Consider the following 20432-nt stretch of genomic DNA (forward strand, 5'->3'; position numbering starts at 1 on the left):
CAGTAACTATTTATAAAGCATTACACAGGTTCCATGCAAATACTACACCATTTTATATACAGGACTTGAGCATCTGCAGATTTTGGTATCCACGGGGGTCTTGAAATCAATCCCCCATGGAGACTGTGGGACTGTCCAATTCTATGATTTCTAGTATATGTATAGTGCAACCATCACCAATTTAACTTTAGAACATTTTTCATTCTAAAAAGAAACCTAGTAGAGTTATTTCTCAGTCTCACCCCAGGTCCCATAGAATTGATCTTTTGTGTCTGGCAGTTTTCTCAAGGTTTATCCATGTTGTAGCATCTATCAGTACTTCATTCCCTTTTATTGCCAAATTGATAGCATTTCATTGCATGGTTATATCACATTTTGTTTACCCATTCATCAGTTGATGGACAATTTGGATTGTTTCCACTTTTTGGCTGTTACGAATAATACTGCTATAAATTAAAAAAAAAAATCAGTGCATTTCACATCAGGCCAAAGATCACATATGCAGGGTTGGCACTTCAACTCTTCCAAAAACACACAGAAATTACAAAGTACCCCTGAGATAGCTAAATAAATGGCCTGTAATTTTACAGACAATGTAACCAAGCCATTCTGTTCTTTCAAGCAACAGCCCTGGCAATAGCTGTGTAATTCTGACATCAGATATCAATATTTTTTTTTTTTTGCTGGTTAACAGAAAATGAAGTTCAAAATTTTTCCTTTAATGCTAGCTCCCTGAATCTCTGATGATATAATGAATGATACATGTGCATTACAGCAGATATGGGAAGTATAAGAGGGGGAGGAAATTACTCATAACCTCAAGATGTAGAGGCAATCACTATTAAAATGTTAAATGTATTCAAAATTCTAATGGCCTTTTCTTTTTTGCAGAAATGGAAAAGCTGATCCTCAAATTTACATGAAATTGCAAGAGACCCTGAGTAGCTAAAACAATTTTGAAAAAGAAGAGCAAAACTGAAGGACTCACACTTCCCAACTGAAATACTTACTACAGAGCTACAATAATCAACAGTGTGGTACTGCCATAAGGATAAAAATACAGATCAACAGAATAAAATTGAATCTATAGAAATAAACCTATATATCTATGGTTAAATGGCTTCCAACAAGGGTACCAAGACCACTCAATGGGGAAAGAATAGTTAATTCAACAAATGGTGCGAGAACAACTGAATATTCACATTCCAAAGAATGAAGTTGGACCTTTACCTCACACCTTGAACAAAAATTAACTCAAAATAGACCAAAGATCTAAATATAAAAGCCCAAACTATAAAATTCTTAGAAAAAAAATATAAGGGTAAACCTTTAAGGCCTTGGCTTTGGCAATAGTTTTATGACACTAAAGGACAAGAAACAAAAGAAAAAAAAATTGATGAGCTGGACTTTATCAAAATTAAAACTGTGCATCAAAGGGCCATATCAAGAAAGTGAAAGACAACACATAGATTGGGGGGAAGTATTTGCAAATCACATATCTGATAAGGGAATAATATCCAGAATATGTAAAGAACTCTTACAACTTAACAACAAAAATATAAATAACCCAATTAAAAGTGGGCAAAGAACTTTAATAAACATTTTTCCAAAGAAGACATACAAGTGGCAACAAACACAAGAAAAGATGCTCAATGTCATTAGTCATTAGGGAAATACAAATGAAAATCATGATGAGATACTATTTCACATCCACTAGGATGGCTATTATCCAAAAAATGGAAAATAACAAATGTTGGCAAGGATGTGGAGAAATTCAGACATTGCAGAGAACCTTCAGACATTGCTGGTGGGAATGTAAAATGGTGCAGCTGGTGTCTGTGGAGAACAGTTTAGTGGTTTCTCAGAGTTAAAACATGAAAGTGCCACATGACCCAACAATTCTACTCCTGAGCATATACCCAAAAGAACTGTGAACAGGTGGCCAAATTAAAACTTATGCATGAATATTCAGAGCAGTCTTATTCTCAATAGCTAAGAAGTGGAAACAACTCAAAAGGCTATCAATTGATGAATGGATAAGCAAAATGTGATATATCCATATAATATTATTCAGCCAAAAAATGAATGAAGTACTGATATACACTATAACATGGATGAAACATGCTTGAAAACATGCTAAATGAAAGAAGGCAGACACAAAAGGGCACATAATACATGGTTCCACTTACATGAAATATTCAGAATAGGCACATCCATAGAGACAGAAAACAGACTGGTGGTTTCCAGAAACTGAGGGAAGAGCAATGCTTAACAGATGAGGTTTCTTTTTAGGGTGATTAAAAAGTTCTCAAACTAGACAGTGTTGATGATTGCACTACATTGTGAATGTACTTAGTGCTATTTGTACTTTAAAATGGTTAAAATGGTAAATTTAATGTTATATGTAATTTTATCACCATTTTAAAAATAGTTAAATGTTTTCCTAAACTGACAGCTTAAGGTAGTATATCCATGAAATATCAATGCTTTGGTTACCGACAACCACAGCTATCCAAATTGTATTTCATTGAGATTAATGAAATGTCAAGCTAAAGCTTTTATTTAATTTTATCAAGTTTGATGATACTTTTAATGAATTACAATTAAGAAACTTTAGATAAAATTTTCAAACTTATTTTTGAAACTACATAGCAGCAATGAAAAATGACAAAATACATCTTCATGCTCATTTGCAATCAAACTGGATTTCTAATAAGAATATAGCTTAAAATCTTTAAATATGCCATTCTATGAGAAAACAGAGTTAAACAGAGGAAAAATATCACAGTATCTGAAGTTCTATATCCTCAGAAAACTCTGAATATCCAAAAAATGTATACCTCCCACAGAACTAGCCTCTCTATATACACCTTTCCAAAAACACTCTTTACCCACGCCCAAGAATGGTAACTGAGAAGAGGTTTTAAGTCAAGGGACTGTTACTCTTTCTGTTCATAATCAACAGAAAGCATGGCATATATCCTTGGGAAAGCATCACCAACTATAGGCCCAGAACCCTGTATGGCCACAGGCAGCAGTTGGGAAGCAGAAATTATAGACGACCTTGCCCTGACCTCCAGTTTATCTTAAGTAAACCAAGAAAGAAGAGCTTTGCCCTTGGCCACACATATTACACCAGGCAGCGCTCCTGGAGACATGGAGAAGTTGTGATGCTGGATCCTTACTTCTAAGGAAGGGAATTCTTGGCACTTACCCGTTTGCAGTACCAAAAATCCGGGCTCGGTACATACTCAAGGGTGACCTCTTTGTCATGGATCATTAGAGTTCCCTGTGGAGACAAAGATAGAGGCCATCAACATGAACCCTTGAAGAAATGAAGAGACAGGAAGGCACAGAGAGCCTTTCCAGTCCCCAAGCTGAAATATCTTACAAAGAGTGAGCTTATTCATCAACAGAAGGAAATGACTGTTATAAGCCACAGACTTGGGGCAGTGTGGCAGAGCGAGCTTAAGCTTAGGGAAAGGGAGTGGGAGAAGGTGAAGTCAGTCCTCGGTCTTGGCTCCTGTGTGTTGGGGCACTGTCCTTGGGCAGGTTAGGCCCAGTCTACTCCTCCAGAGGTCATGTAGTCCCAGCAACTCCCCCCACTTGGCTAGGGAGCTAGCACACCCTCAAGAAGCAAACTCTTCCTTCTGAAGCACAGAGGAACAGGAGCCCTCTCAGTTATCTTCTTTTCCATGGCTAACTCAAATCTCCTTGGTGAGGTAGTAAGGGATCTCAACTCTGGTGCCTGAAAACTTTGCAACACCGCTTCATGGCAAAAGCACCAAAAGAAAGAGGTACAACACCGAAGACAGGAAGAAGAGAGGACTGTGAAAGCTTCACGGTAGGTCACATCCTTATAGCAGGAAATTGAATGACTGGTGGTGTCAGCAGTGGTGGTGGTGGCAGCAGCACCACTGTGGCTTGGAGCCTACCAAGTAAGCTGGCTATGAGATCTGAGGAGCAATCATTGGCAAATAAGCACTTTGGGAAAGTTTGGTACAGGATCGGGTGGGGAAAGGGGCTCAACAGGACTGCAGTTACAGAGCTCCTTTGCCTCTGCATTTTGGACAAGACACGAATTCTTTCACGTCAAGAAAAAATAAATTTTGTTTAATAAACAGTAGACAGCAGATATCTTTTAGAGCAGAGGGAAAAAAAAATCTCTGCCTACTGACAAGGGACCCTCACCCACACTTGTAAGTGAACTAACCGAGGATGCGACTCTGGAACTAGCCCCTGCGCTGTGTTCATTCTCCGCCCTCTAGGGTCCTCTGTGTCTCCTCAGACAGGGCTCTGAGTTATACAAGGCATTTCTTTGCAATTGGACCTCAGTTTCTTGCTTGAATCCATACATCTGTCAAATAATGCTTTACCTCTCTGCTTTTCACACCAAAAGAGTCAAGAGAAATACATAGAATAAAATTATTGTCTTGTCAGAACCAAAAAAAAAAAAAAAACAAAAAAACAAAACCAAAAAAAAACAATGAAACTACCCACCTACCTAGGTCCTAGAATCTGGTCTCTGAGAAATTATTTCCCGGCTTGTTCTCAAGGCTAGAGGACGATGATAATAAAAATTTGCTAACATTTTTAAGTGCTTACTCAGAGCCAGAAACTGTTAATTAAGTGTGTTATTTTATTTAATCCCTAAATGATCCCATGATCATTAGCTCTACTTTACAAATGAGGAAACATGCTCAGAGAGGCAAGGTCACCCAGCTGGTGAAAGGTGCAGCCAGATTCACATCTGGGGCTGTAGATAAGGGACTGTCTGCTGCATTTGCCTATTCCTGCTCACTCTTAGGGATAGGCAATTTGCCCTTAGGAGCCAACCCAGGAAAGAGAAAAAGCTCTGCAGGTAGGGAGGGCCAGGGGATTATCACTCTGCTAAGTTCTACCCATACAGAAAGTTGGTGAAGATGGTACTCTTCCACCCAGAGGCACCTGTATTTAAGAATACGGACTCTGGGTCAGGTTCCTTAAATTTGCATCCTGCCTTCACTCCATGACCTTCAGCAAGATCCTTAACTTCTCTGAGCTTCAGTTTCCTCATCTGTAAAGTAGGAATAACAGTACCTACTTCATAAACTGGTTATGAAGATTAGGTAAATTAATACATGCGAAGTGCTTAGCATCGGATGTAGTAAGGGCTCAATAAGTGTATTTTGAGCCCTAAATGCTCGAAAAGGACTAGCAACAGCAGGTGAGACTAGACAGGATCAAGCTGTCACTCACTTCATCTCACGTGCTTGTCAGGTGATATTTCACACCCCACTTCAAGGCTAAGCTTTCACACGGGAATGGTCACTGCATGTCAGAACCCTTATCTTTATGATAGCACTTAGCGTTAATTTTCGATTGCTGGGCCAAATCTTAGCACCTAAGCTAAATCTTGCTGGTCTTTTATTACCAGTACCAAGCACAGTACTTGGTGTAGACAAGGAACTTAATAAGAGCTTGTGGAATGGCAAAAAGACTGAATGGATCCAACTATCCCTGGAAGACTGGAGTGCTTAGCACACAGTGGCTCTGGAGGGAAGTACTGCTGTCACAGTGCACATCTGTACACCCAGTCCATAAAACGTGTGGGTTGCCATGTGAACAGTGAACAGTGCCATTGGAACAAGGCACTACTGTGAATTGCAGTCAACTGCAAATTCTGATTTCACCACTTGGAGGCATCAGTAGAGTCAGGAATTCCTGAGGCAAGGAGCACTTTATACTTCTCAGATAACAAATATGATGTTCCAGGAGCCGCTGTGACTTTCTCTTGAAGGTAGGGAACTCCTCCTGCCAGGAGTACCCACAGTGTGTCAATCTGAGAAGATTACGTTCAACTCGTGTTAACAAAGGCACATTTCTTATTCCTCAGAGTCCCCTACAACCCCCTATAAAAGTGGCCCTTTCTTTTCAACTTGCACATGGTTAGACATAAGGCTACCAGAGACCACTGCTAAAGAATATAAAATGGTTGTTAGAACTATCACTGTTAAAACACCACCACCACCACTATCAACAAAAAAAACCAACAAAGACTATCGCTGTTGAAGAACAGCCAATTGTTTTAATTGGAATAAGCAGACACAGGAAAAACTTGAATGAGAACAATCAGGTTTATCTATTATTTGATTCCCAGCTGCTATCATGTATCAGCTGCCCAGATATACCAAGCACAGGCATGACATGTACTGCCCACCTCCCTATTCCTACCAGGTGCTTTATTCAGATTTCATACAGTAAAGATCTGCCAGTGTCTCCTAGGAAAGGAACCTGTGAGGAGTTGGATTAATAAGCAGGCAGGATGATTTTATCACTTTTGGTTGTCCACTTTTAATTGTCTATTACCTACCATCTTCACACATTATAATTTTTATTCATCATTTGAATTATTTACCAAGCTACTAAAGCAAAGGTAACATGAAGATCATGAGTCTGATTAACCACATCTAATTCCTAATGATGCACCATATATCTGAAAGTAAAACTAAAGACACCCCCTTTCTCAGTAGTGTTACATTAGGCTTAAATTAGATTAAAACCTGCTAGAATCCTCCCAAGCCCAAAGCCCACACTTGACAAAGTCATATATATGTGTTCTAAGTATATCTCAAAGGGTCTTAAAGTGAAGCTGCTAACAGCTAGAGATAAATGCACTCCTGAACAGCAAAGCAAATCTTTACTCTCTGCCTTAGGGACACTAGAGAGGAGCACAAGCTGGGTCTGAGGGCTGCTGAATCCAATATTCACATTTCCATTTCCCTTTTCATCTGAATACTCTTGGAGGCTTCATAACTCCATTTTGTGACTGTTAACCTGTGAAAAGGACTGCGTCAGAGAACTGAGACTCTACCATATATTCCAGCTGGTTGATAACCAAGCCCAAGGGTTTTAAGGTACTGTGGAGGTACAAGAGAAAATGGAAAGGAAGGAACATTTCTGGCCAGTAGCTTTGCATCTTTGTTGACAATCTCCCACAAGCACAGTCACAGTTATACTTTTACTGAGATACGGTTGCTGTGTAACCTCATAAATCATCCCATTAAAGTAAGGAGAGAGACACACAAAGGATCAAAGGTGGGGGAAAGTATGTGAGCCTTGTGAATACAACTCATACTGAAAAATCAGCAAACCCTCTTTATAGATTTGTGCTTCTTCCAAACACAGGATAGGAGAATCAGGTTACTGGTGGCTGAAAAGTGACACTGCTTATCAGAGGTAGTAATCCTTATTCACAAATCAGTCACAGTTTATAAAGGCATTCTTCACAAATGTCACCTGGATCAATCCTCACAAATAGGGCACATATAAAACCTGTTTCCACATGGAAAAAGTATGAGTCACGTGAAGCAACCTGCTCAAGACTTCAGAGCTAGTTAGCAACACAAATGGGACTAGTCAGGTTTTCTTTTCACTATATTGCTTTTGTTTGCTTTTAAACTTTTAGGGTATCAGCCAACTCATAATACTTGTCACAACAAAATTCACAGGCAATGGCCCCATAGGAAGTTTTTAGAGAGATTGCCATAAAGACTCTGCTTCTTGATAGCATTGCCAATCCTCCAAACTGGCCTGCTCAAGGTGGTCTTTATGTTCTTGAGGCACCTACAATTACTTTAGGCACTCTGTCTAAGACAAAGAGGGCTGCTAGTAAGTAGGAATGTCAACAACAGTGGCAATCAAATGGATCTGCAGAGAGACAAAAGCAAAAGGAGAAAAATAACAGGTTTAAAACAGATGTATAGTCAGCTCTTGGTATCCATGGGAGACTAGTTCCAGGACCCCTGTGGATACCAAAATCCGAGAATGCTCAAGTCTCATATAAAATGGTGCAGTAGAGTCATCCCTCTATATATGTTGATACAGAACCCATGGACACAGAGGGATGACTGTATGTATATCATTCTCCTTAGTGTAAAGGGTAGTTTTTATAGAAATCTTTTGCAAAGCAGCCAGACTCACTCTTTTTGGTGCAAGCATATTTTACAATTCAAACATTTTGTAGAACTAAGTATTCCCAAAGGCCAAAACCAAAATGAGACAAAAAGAGGAAAAGAGAGGAAGGAAGGAGGGAAACGGGGGCCAAATATCCTAAGGAAAGCACACAGAATGCTCTGTGACAACTCTAGCTTGGTCCAGTGACCCCTGAGTGCCCTCTGCTTAGAACGGCCTTTCACCCAACAGGATCTGAACTGTCCTCTGAGCAGCCAGGAGATGAGGCCCTAATGGGCTCTCCACTGAAAACAGAATCCCATTTCAGGGACCAATTAAGGTTGAGAAGCAAAGAGACACTGCCCTCTGGGCTACTACTTATCTTGAGATATCTTTTCTTGTCCAGATGAAAGCACAACAAAAATGTTTCTAAAATGTTTCTTAGTAATATTTTCCACTGCCTAACCAGTTTATGTCATTTCCTAAGAGGACACAACCAGCATCTTGCTAAAACCTTATTTGTTCTGTGAAGTAATATGACTGGTCTGTGTTTCACTGAGCCCCCATTCATCGCGCTGAGAGTTGGTAGAAAGATGTAGGGTCTCAGGATGAACTCTACTCTAGGGACATAACATGGGCCCTGACATACAGCATCTTAATTATTTTAAAGCCATCTGGTGCTGAAAATATATTCCACCCACTCCACCACCATTCTCTGTCAGTCTTTCGTGTATTTTAAAGTAAGATTCCAGTTCTTCTAGAAAATTCCTCCATCATTATGGAGGAAAATCAGTGATCCATAATCATGGAGATAATTCACAAGCTTAGGCCCGGGAAGACTTAGGAAGAATATACTCGTCTACCAAGGGATCTACAAGACTCTCCCATTATAAGTGTCATTTGAGTCAAATACAAAGAGATGAAATATAAACAGACAAACAAACAAATAAATAAGATAGCAAATAAATAATCAAAACAGCCAAAAGTCTTTTCTCTTCTTGTGAAAAGATGAGGCGTATCATAAGAGACTGAGACAGCCAGGCAGATGGGGCACTCAGCAAATTCCATCACCGCAAAATATTTTACCCTGAAGAAAAGATTTACAAGCTCCAGCTATCAGTACTTAGAATAATCAAACAACTGTGAACTGCTAAAATGCAAATATCTTTGAAACTTTCAGTTTGTTATACTTTTGTATGTTTTTGTTCTAAGGACCTCAGCTTAAATAAAGTTAAGATCCCTTAAATAAATCAATTATTTAATTACTAAATCAATTTTTAATCAATTATTTATTTCCAAATAAAGATATGACCCAGTTCTTAGTGGAAGTGGAAAACTACCTCTAAAGATATTTTACCAATATCCTCAGAATCTCTTTCAGAATTCAGGTTTCTATAACCTCCATTTTATTCCTTTATTCTCAGATGACTGTTGTTCTACTTCCCCTGGCTCCTTTCTCCTGGGAAAAGTGGACCTTAAATTCAACATATATGCATGGTTCACTGCCTAGGTCTCTAAATCAAGTTACCTTAGGAGAAAAAAAGGAAGTTTCTAAAATCAATGCAGAAAATATAGAACTTCTTATTTTGTTCTGTTCACTGAATAACATTCAAACAATTTATCTCTCATTTCTTTTTCTTACAGAGTTGATGACTGGAGGTGGCAGAAACAGCCAAGAGAGCAGATGAGGCCCACAAGTCCTAAGATGCTGCGCGGGCCTCACTGCTGAGCCCACCATAAAGGCTGCACAATGTTGCCCAAGCATCCCCCAAAGAACCAGCAACTATTCTTCTGGCCTCACCATTGAAAAGAGATGATTTCTCCTGGCTCTTAATCTGCTACCTCCCAACTCAAGAGCCTAGCTCTCTTGAAGGCTGTATCAATTAGCCTCTCTGGCTTCAAAGTCCTTGGTGCAGACATTTCAGAGAATCCTGCTGACATACTTTCTAAAGAAACAGGGCCTTGAAAAGATGAATAAAACACAGAGCTGCCAGACTTCTAAACACACACTGGTCAATCACCATTTTAGGGAAGTAACCACTCACCATTATTTCTTAGTCAAAAAGCTACAGACCCAATGCCATTCTGACAGAAGCTATGAGACTAAGAATGGAAGCTCCAAATTAGAAGAGATCCACTGGGACAGGCTAGGTCCCTAATTCTTTTAGATCTACTCATTCTCATCTGCAAGTGACACAAAATTATCAAACTTCAGCCCCTAATGAAAACAAGGGATAGCTTTTCACACGGAAGACATGCCCAAGTTAAATTAGTCCATACTGAGGAAGCAACATCTGCTGAGCCATAATATCATGGCTGCCACTGCAGACAACAAGGGAATGATCTCTGCGTGGGGCAAGAATCTGGTAATCCAGGAGTTTGGGAGAAGACAAAGCCAAGGGGTCTCTAATGTTGCCCCACCCAGATGTACTGTCAAGTGCTACAAAGGCACAGCCTCCAGCTATCAAGAAACCCTCCAGGTCAAACCTGTTTGCCCTGGAAATCTAACACAGACTTAACCCTTGGATGCCTTTAAAGACCTAAGATACACCATCTAGTGTATTAAAAGGTATCCCTTATATGTATTTGAAGACCATCAAAATAACCAAGATCATATAATTGAAAATTTCTCCTCTTTATAAGAAAAACTGGGAAAAAACACATTAAAAGGGTGGGGGAACCTTGAGGAGCATTAGGAAGCATCTTGAGGTTTCTATCACATGGAATAGCCTGCATGTCTAGATTTTTTAGAACAATTCCAACTTTATGTTTTGTCCTGTCGAAAGGCTGTGTGTCAGTCAATGCAGACCAATTTGAGGTTCGGGAAGATGGCCAACATAACAACACACAGCTGGCTCCTCTCCAAAAGATTTCAGTTCAATGTACTGAAGTTATTTCTTCTTGTGGGAAGACTTCTAGAGTTTTATACATTAAAAAATGCCCTGACCCTTTCCCTAAAGCCTCTTCATCCCCCCAAAACAAAAGCCAGAACAGGCTATGTATTCATTATTCAAGAACAAATGTTTTCTCACAGCTGCCTAGGCATGAGGGGTTCAGCAATGAACAAAACCTAGCAATGCTCTCATGGAGATTATCTTTTAAAGCACAAAGATGACAAACAAGTACAGTTTTAAACAAACAGCAGATACCTCCACCTGAAATTCTTATCAAGAGAAGTACAGATTGGAAAGAGTTCTTTAATATTTCTGGAAGAGAAGAGAGACAAAAGGAGAATAAGAAAGTGTATGCTGACAGGTCAACTGTGTGACAGCTCACCATGTACAAAGTGCACTGTGAGCTGCATGTACAATGGACAAAGCTAGATGTGACCCAGAGAGGAGAAAATGATCACTCACACTTAAGAAAAGTGAGAGAGCCTAGAAATAAGTAAGATCAAGATAGATCCTTATTTTTGCTAAGGTAGGCCTGGTAGAAATGCTAGTGATTTCAGGTAGAGGGCATTATATGTCTGCCCTCTATAATATAATCTTATAGTTTGTATATAGTAAGTTGTAGAACATGTCATACAGAAAAACATGGGTAAAACATGGTATTTATCATACTATAATTTCTCCGACTTCTGAATCTATTGATCTTATATTCAAAATTTAGACACTGACATCAATATTGGTCTATTCCAAAGCATATGCATTAGCTATTAGTCATAAGTTAATGTGACATTTAAAAAAATACAAAAGCAGAAATGTACATTTAAATTATATTTTATTTATATATATTACTACTATTTACTATATTTTTATTATTATAAGGATTACTAAGGGTTGAAGAAACAAGTTCTATAACTGAAAAAATTTGGAATCTGGTTTAGTCTGGAAAATTAAGAGACTCGAAGTAGCCTCCCAATGCCTATTTGCCTCCCCTTCCTTGGAAGCAAACCCTTTTTTTTTTTTTTTTGAGGTATAGTCAATTTACAATGTTGTGTCAATGTTTGGTGTAGAACACAATTCTTCAGTCATACATGAATACACATTTATTCATTTTCATATTCTTTTTCACCATGAGCTACTACAAGAAGATATTGAATATATTTCCCTGTGCTATACAGTATAAACTTGTTTATCTATAAACCCTTGATTTTTAACTGGGTACACGGCTGCCTGGAATAAACAAGTTTCCCAGCCATCCTTGCAGTTAAGTGAGGCCATAACTAAATTTTAATCAACTGGACATAAGGAGAAATAGTGCCTGCAAAGTCTAGGAAGTATTCTTAAAGGGAGGGTCATGCCCATTTTCATCCCCTTTTCTTTCCCACTGGTTGGCAAGTCCAAGTGATGGCTGATACTCAAGTAGCCACCCTCGACAATAAGGTAGGAGTCACATGTTGAGGATAGCAGGGTTTCACAACTGAAAGAGCCGGGTCCCTGATATACCACCATAAGAACACCTGGATGGTTAGAGTTCATTTACATCAAAGAGAAATAAATCACCTCATTCTAAGCCACTGTTATTTCTAGTGTTTTGTCACTCACAGCCAAATCGAATCCTAACTGATATAGACGCTTTTGGAAATAACTGGTGCAGAGGTAGGTAATTTGCTCAAAACACATATAGATTATATTTGCAGATACTAACTACTATATAAAAAATAGATAAACAACAAGTTTCTTCTGTATAGCACAGGGAATTATGTTCAATCTCATAATAACCTATAATGAAAGAATATGAAAATGAATATATATGTATATATATGATTCAAACATCATGCTGTACACCAGAAACTGACACACTGTAAACTGGCTATACTTCAATTAAAAAAAGAAAAAAAAAAAAAAAAGACACAGACTATGAAATTTAAAGAAAGCTGTAGAATAAACTAGTTAAGTAGTGGAAAGAAAGGTATAAAAATTAACAATGAAAAAAACCTCATGTTTTTTCTGCCAAGCTCCAGTCCTATATCCCAGCAGTTACCTAAATGTCCTGCCATCACCTCTCACTTAACAATCATCTTCATCTCTCCCTGCCAAATGCCTTCCTTTTCTAGATGTTTTATTTCTTTTCAAGGCCCTTACCATTCTTGTAAACTCTGAGTGGCCTTTGAGCCCACCCTCTCTCTTGCCCCTCTGTCCAATATCCAGTGCTACCAAACCTTAGAGATTGTTCTTTCAAACCTGATGTATTCTTTACATACCTGCTCCCAGCCCCTAGTGTAAGCCATCAACTCCTCACATCTCGATTTCTGTTCCAGATTCTAAGGGATCTTTTCCTTTGCAGTTTCTCCCTTCTAGTCAAGTCTATATACTACCCTAAGAAACATTTCCCTATAGTGTCATTTTGATATTGTTACATTCTTGTGGCTCCCCCATGTTTTCAAATTAAAGACCAAATGCAAGGCCTTTGACAAACTACCTTGCACTTTCCAAGCTATTCCTTTCACTACTTCCCAGAGTATAACAAGAACCAAGCAGAAATTTGGAAGTTAGAACAAACAAGATGTGGCTACCTCTGTTAGAACAGAAATAGTAAATTACTATTTGCTATCAGTGATAACAGGGTAGAAACCTGATAGAAGTACCACAATCTGCAAGTCAAGAGGCTACTCAGATTGGTAAGAAAAGAGCCTTCTACATTATGCCAAAACTAAAAAGATTGCTAAGGGCTTATAAGGAAGGAATACAGAGTCAGAAACCACTTTCAACATATATTACCCAGAAACAAATATTTATTTAGCACATCATGTTTTGCCAATAATAGCTCTAAACCATTCAGGCAATGAAGGAAAAAAAAGGTGAAAAAGAGAAATAGTCCCTGTTTCAATCTAGAGACATCTATTTTTGGTGACATTTGCTTTACTGTACATAGATCCTGGCTTGTTATTACCTGAGCATTTTCTCTGGTTTAGTTATTTACTTACTCCTTTATTTCATATTTCTCAGGTCTCCAGTACCATCTTGAAACTACCTAAGCAAATGCCTGACAACAGAGAGCCCCCTTTGTTCCAAGCACTCAAAAGAGCCAGAAGAAGCATTTTCCTAGGCAAGGTGCCCAAACCAATATTCTCTGACCTTAAAGACGTCCAGCTGAGCTTAGGAACCTGACAGAAACAAAGGCAAACATTCCTCTGAGCTGGCACTCCTCCAGTTTGCAAGGAACCTAACATATTTTGCATTGCCCTGGATTCACAGTGCACAGGAATCAGGTCAAAACAAGAAAGAAAAAAAAAAAAAAGACCTTTACTCTGTATCTTTAAACTGAAACACCTCAAGAATCAGACAACCTGAGAATTCTCAGATGCACAGACAGAAAAAAATAAATGTGCCATTTAATAGGTAACTCTGAGCAGAAGATTCTGTAAGGAATGGAAAGAAGAAACTTAGCTGTTCAACTGTCAATTACAAATCTTGGATATGCTCAAAACCCAAGAAACAAAAACCGATCCATGTCCAGGGCAGCAAGTGCCCTAGGCATCTGGTCAAGAAGAAGAAAAAAGCCAGAACAAAACAAAAACCCCACAGTCCAAGGGAGAATTCAAAATGGCAACATGAGGGGAGGGTATAGCTCAAGTGGTAGAGCACATGCTTAGCATGCATGAGGTCCTGGGTTCAATCCCCAGTGCCTGCTGTAAAAATAAATAAATAAGCCTAATTACCTACTCCCATCAAAAAAAAAAAAAATTACCTTCAAAATGGCAACATGAATGCCCAAGGCATCCAAAACAGAATTGAAACCTGGCCATTGGAACTCTAAGTATTCCATGTTTTCAATACACACCACTCTGATAATAGGGCCTAACATGCTATCCATTTGGAGAAAGCTCCTGAGAAAAACCCAGAAAGCTGTAGCACTTCTACTTCAAGATATGTACCCAAGAGAACTGAAAACATATGTCTATACAAAAATTTGTACACGAATGTTCAGAGTAGCGTTATTCGTAACAGCCAAAAGTGGAAACAACCCAAATGTCCAAATAATTAATGGATAAAGAAAATGCATTACATCCATACAATGGTATCTACAACTATAAAAAGGAATCAGGCTCTAATTCATACTACAACATGAATGAACTTTGAAAACATTACATTAAGTGAAATAAGCCCCCCCCCAAAAGTGTATGCTCCCATTTATATGAAATGTCTCAAATAGGCAAATCCATAGAGACAGAAAGTAGACTAGTGAACATTTAGAGCATGGGATGGGAGAGAGTGGAGGGAAATGGGGGAGCAACTACTAATGGGTGCAGGGTTTCTTTCTGAGGTGATGAAAATATTCAGGAATTAGTGGTGATGGTTGCATAACCTTGTGAGTATACTAAAAGCCACTAAACCGTACACTTTAAAAGGGTGAATTTTAAAGTATGTGGACTATATCTCAATTAAAACAAACAAAGCAAAACAAAAAAATTTTCAGGGCTGCAAGACTATTGCCAGAACAAAGACATACAGTTATTTCATTCCTCTCTCTTTGCCATACCCTGGTCCACTTAACCTATCCCTCACCCCCATAGCCTCTCAGTGATACTCTGCCTCCAGCCTTTTTTCTTTAACTGTGCACACCACTGTCACACTCATCCTCCTTAGCATACCCTAATTCTTGTCCAAAGCTCTAGTTCCCAATGACTAAATATAACTGAAAATTAGATAACTCTAACTAGAAGGGAATATTCATTTTCCCAACCTTGAATGAATAAATTTTTAGGGATATGAAGTAACCTGGTCTGAATTATGACTGTACCTCAATACCTACACACTGGCAGGCATATAAACATAGTAAGGGGATCAATAGCTACTGAATGATTGCATCTAGGCAGCAATCAATGAAGTTTAAACTACTAGGTGACAGAGAATGAGGATACACACAAAATTCAACAAGTCCACCCATGGGTCTGTATTAACAGAAATGAGTGCACCTATTCACCAAGAGAAGTAACAACTTTGAAACAGCTTCAAAAGGTGGGGGCGGGGCAGTGGCGGAGGGGAACCCTGCATGTTCTTTAGCATTGAACCAATGAATAAACTATGATATATTCTTACACTGGAAGACTGTACAACAATGAAAATGAACACATCTCAGTTATACACAAAATAAATTTTAAAAACAGTACAAAGTATAAAAGTCAGGTAGATAAATACATCCTGTGTGATTCCACATACATAAGGATTAAAAGCAGGTCAAAAGACTCTATAGCATGAGAACTTGGGATCCTGAGTGACTACTTCTGGAAAGGGTGGAAAATTTAATGACCAGGAGAGGTAGGAGGGGCTCCTGCATATGGAGCAGCATTCTGTTTATGAGCCTACGCTGCGGCTACACAGGGGCTATGGACAGAATGTTTGTGGCCATCGCCCTACCCCCAACTCATAGGTTGAAGCCCCAATCCCTAATGTGATGGTATTTTGAAGTGGGACCTTTGGGGAGGTAATTAGGTCATGAGGGTAGAGCCTTCATGAATGAGATTAGTACCCTAAGAGGCAAGAGAGAGAGAATCTTTCTCTCCACCATGTGAGGATACAGCAAGAAGGCAGTCATCTGCAAACCAGGAAGAGGGCCCCCACAGAGAAACGAATTGACTGGCACCCTTGATCGTGGACTTTCCATCCTCCAAAACTGTGAAAAATAAATTTCTACTGTTTAAGCACCTAGTGTATGATACTTTGTTATACACGCAAACTAACTAAGACAAGAGGCATATTCAATTTGTGGTAATTCACTAAATGGTATGCTTATCATCTGTAAGTGTGTAATACTTCAAAAAGAGAGAAGAAATAATGATTTAGAGACATTACCCTTTCCATTTGTACACTTCTATTTTATTCAAGCTCTTTACATGCTGCATTTCTATCACCAGAAGAGCCATTAAAGGTCATCTAGCAATTTAAAAAAAAAAGATTCTCTTTTTTCAAGGATAAATTCTTGGGAAACCCCATGTCATATTTAGGTAATATATTTTCAACACTTCAAAAGTCTAATAAATAACCCATATGTATCTACTTTAAGACTAGATAAGGTAATAACTAAGATGTCCTGCTTTTTCACTTTTAGCTGAATACATATCAAGAACCAACAGTTTATAAAAGAAATACAAATAACTAGTAATCAAATGTAAAAACATTTGGGGAATGGGTATAGCTAAGTGGTAGCTTAGCATGCATGAGGTCCTGGGTTCAATTCCCAGTTCCTCCATTAAAAATACAAAACAAAACAAAAAAAGACAAATAAACAAACAAAAAAAATGTAAAAACATTTTATCTCACTAATAACATAAGACAAAATTAAATCATTCCCTTCCCTGCTACACTGGCAACATTTTAAAAAATTATGAATTATTTCAAACACAGAAAATTAGAGAATGTCAAACATCTATGTATCATTACCCAGTACAAACATTTCGTTAATAACACTAGGTATCAGCTGGGATGCAGGGAAGACAGGTACTCTCAAAGACTGCTGGCAAAAGAATAAAGCAGGAAATTTCTGGTAGGCAATGTGACTATATTTATTAAGTCATAAAATATGCTTTTCTCTTAATCTGGTAAGTCTATCTTTAGGAACTGACTTAGAGAAGTAATTAAGGATGTGTGACTAATTGGCTACAAAGATATTAATCATAGCATTCTTTAATAAAATAGAGAAATAAGCTCAAAATTTCAAACGAAGAACTAGTTAAATCATGGTAATCTATACTGTGCAGTATTACAGAGCCATCAGAAGTGATATGATAAAAATGTATTTAATGACAAGGACATATGTCCACAATACTTGAAGTGAAAGGTTGTAAAACCATGTGTACAAAATTATCCTACTTTGTAAATACAAAGGTTATAGATGACATATGCCTAGAAAAATCTGGACGGGCACACATCAAAATAACAGCAATAATCTATAATCAATGTCTATAGACTATTTTATCCAAAAACAGAAGAATACACACTCTTCTCAAGCTCAAATGGAACATTCACTAATTTAGACAACATTCTGGGCCATAAAACACACCTTAACACATTTAAAATAGAAATCATACAATGTGTATTTTCAGACCACAACAGAATTAAACTAGAAATCACAAAAAGATAGCTGTAAAATCCCCAAATAGTTGGAGATCAAACAACACATTTCTAAATAACACATAGGTCAAAGAAGATATCTCTGAAGAGGAAAAAGTTTTTTAAATTTGAAACTAAATAAAGCTGAAAACACAATTTGTTGAAATTTGTGGGATGCAGGGAAAGCAATGCTTAGAGGGAAATTTACAGCACTGAATGCAGGTAATAGAAAAAAATGATCTAAAATCAATAATCTAAACTTCTGCTTTAGGAAACTAGAAAAAGAAGAGCAAGTTAAACCCAAAGAAAGGAAAATAAACAATAAAAATAAGTCCAGAAATTAATAAAATTGAAGACAGGAAATTCGTAGAGAAATATCAGTGAAACTGAAAGTTGGGTTTTAAAAAATATCAAAATTGATAAACATCTAACCAGGTTAACTAAAGAAGAGAGAGAGAAAATATAAATTACTAACATTAAAAATGAAATAGGAGCCATCACTACTGATTTTATAGACACTAGAAGAGTAACAAAGGAATATTACGAACAATTCCATGCCCACAAATTTGACAACCTAGATGAAAAGGGCCAACTCTTAGAAAACCAATCGGTCAAAACTTACACAAGAATAAAAGGACAATCTGGATAGGCCTGTATCTATTAAAGGAAATGGATCAATAATAATCTTCCAAAACTGAAAGCATGAGGCCCCGATGAGTTCACTGATGAAGCCTACTAAACATTTAAGGATGAAATTACACTAATTTTCTACAATCTCTTCCAGAAGATAGAAGAGGAAACAATTTCTAACTCAGCAGACATCATCCTAATACCAAAACCAGACAAAGACTTTACAAGAAAAAGAACGACAGATCAATATCTTCTATGCACTGAGATATAAAAATCCTCAACAAAATATTAGCAAATCAAATCCAACAACGTATAAAGAGAACTACATGCCATAACCAACTGGGATTTTTTCCAGGTATTCAAGGCTAGTTCATCTTTCAAAAATCAATTAATATAATCAATCATATCAACAGATTTTAAAAAAAAGAGGTGACATGGTCATATCAACAGATGTAGAAAAAGCATTTACAAAATCCAACAGCCATTCGTAATAAAAATTCTCAGCAAACTAAGAATAGATGGGAACCTCCTCTACCTGCTAAAGAACAAAGGGGACAGGGTAAGGGGTAGGGGAGAACCCTACAGCTGGCAAATAAGCATATGAAAAGATGCTCATGTCATATGTCATCAGGGAAGTGCAAATCAAAAATGAGATACCATTACACACCTATTAGAATGGCTAAAACCCCAAACACTGACAACAACAAATGCTGGAGAGGATATGGAGAACAGGAATTCTCATTCATTGCTGGTGGGAATGCAAAATGCTACAGTCACTTCGGAAGACAGTCTGGTAGTCCTTACAAAACTAAACATACTCTCACCATGCGATCCAGGAACTGTGCTCCTTTGGTATTAATCAAATAAGTTGAAAATTCATGCTCAAATAAAAACCTACATATTAAAAAACAAACAAACAAACAAAACCTACACATAGATGCTATTTTATAGCAACTTTATTTACAATTGCCAAAAATTAGAAGCAACTAAGTTGCCCTTCACTAGGTGAATGAATAAAACTGTGGTACATTCAGACAACAAAGTATTATTCAGAGCTTAAGAAAAAAAAAAGCTATCAAACCATGAAAAGACATGGAGGAATTGTAAATCCACATTACTAAGTGAAAGAAATCAATCTGGAAAAGCTACATACTGTATGATGCCAATCATATAACATTCTGAGGAAAACTACGGAGGCAGTAAAAAGATCAATGGTTGTTAGGAGTTTGCAGGGAGGAAAGGATGAACAGGTAGAGTACAGAGGGTTTTTAAAGCAGTGAAACTACTCTATAGTGGACACATGTCATTATAAATTTGTGCAAACTCTTAGAATGTACAACACCAAGAGTGAATCCTCATGTGAACTATTGGCTTTGAGTTAATAATGATGTACCAATGTTGTTTCACTGACTGTAATAAATGTAGCAGAATGGATGGTGAGGGAGCTCCATGAGTGTGGTGGTAAAGGTGGGGTAGGTATATTGGAACTCTCTAATTTCTGCTCAACTTTTTTGTGTGACTCTTGAACTGTCTAAAAAAGTCTATTTAAAAGGAAAAAAGAAAAAGTCCACTAATTTTTTTAAAATAGCAGTAGAGATTACTGGAGATGTTGACTCTTTTAACCTGTGCTTTCTACTTTTTCTATAGTAAGATAAATAACCACAGAGAAGAGTGGGTGAGGGGGTGAAGAACTAACTTAACTAACTTTGGAAAACAGTATTTTCACTATATACTCTCAGGATAAATACTGTATTCTAGTTTCACAGGGGTACAAATGAACAGTTCTGAAACTACTTTATAAATACTCTTGGATTGAGAAAGTGAGTAAAGTTATCATGGATAATGAGAGCCAGGATTTTCACTGTTAGCAAA

At 37.7% G+C, this 20432-nt stretch overlaps 1 protein-coding gene across 10 annotated transcripts in view; it reads right to left on the minus strand.

Annotated features, from left to right (window-relative positions):
• RBM6 (RNA binding motif protein 6) overlaps positions 1 to 20432 on the minus strand; it is an 87565-nt gene that overhangs the window by 16633 nt on the left and 50500 nt on the right. For 7 of the 10 annotated variants that reach the window (XM_074344868.1, XM_074344867.1, XM_074344866.1 and 4 more), the window contains one exon: positions 3215 to 3289. In XM_074344868.1, the coding sequence (XP_074200969.1) occupies positions 3215 to 3289 (75 nt within the window). Of the gene's footprint in view, positions 1 to 3214; positions 3290 to 4213; positions 4381 to 4504; positions 4551 to 20432 lie in introns of those variants that run through there. The other 3 variants (XM_010969159.3, XM_074344871.1, XM_010969160.3) reach the window with 2 other exon arrangements.

The sequence above is a fragment of the Camelus bactrianus genome, chromosome 17 (genome assembly GCF_048773025.1).
Source record: "Camelus bactrianus isolate YW-2024 breed Bactrian camel chromosome 17, ASM4877302v1, whole genome shotgun sequence".
NCBI classification, from domain to species: domain Eukaryota; kingdom Metazoa; phylum Chordata; class Mammalia; order Artiodactyla; family Camelidae; genus Camelus; species Camelus bactrianus.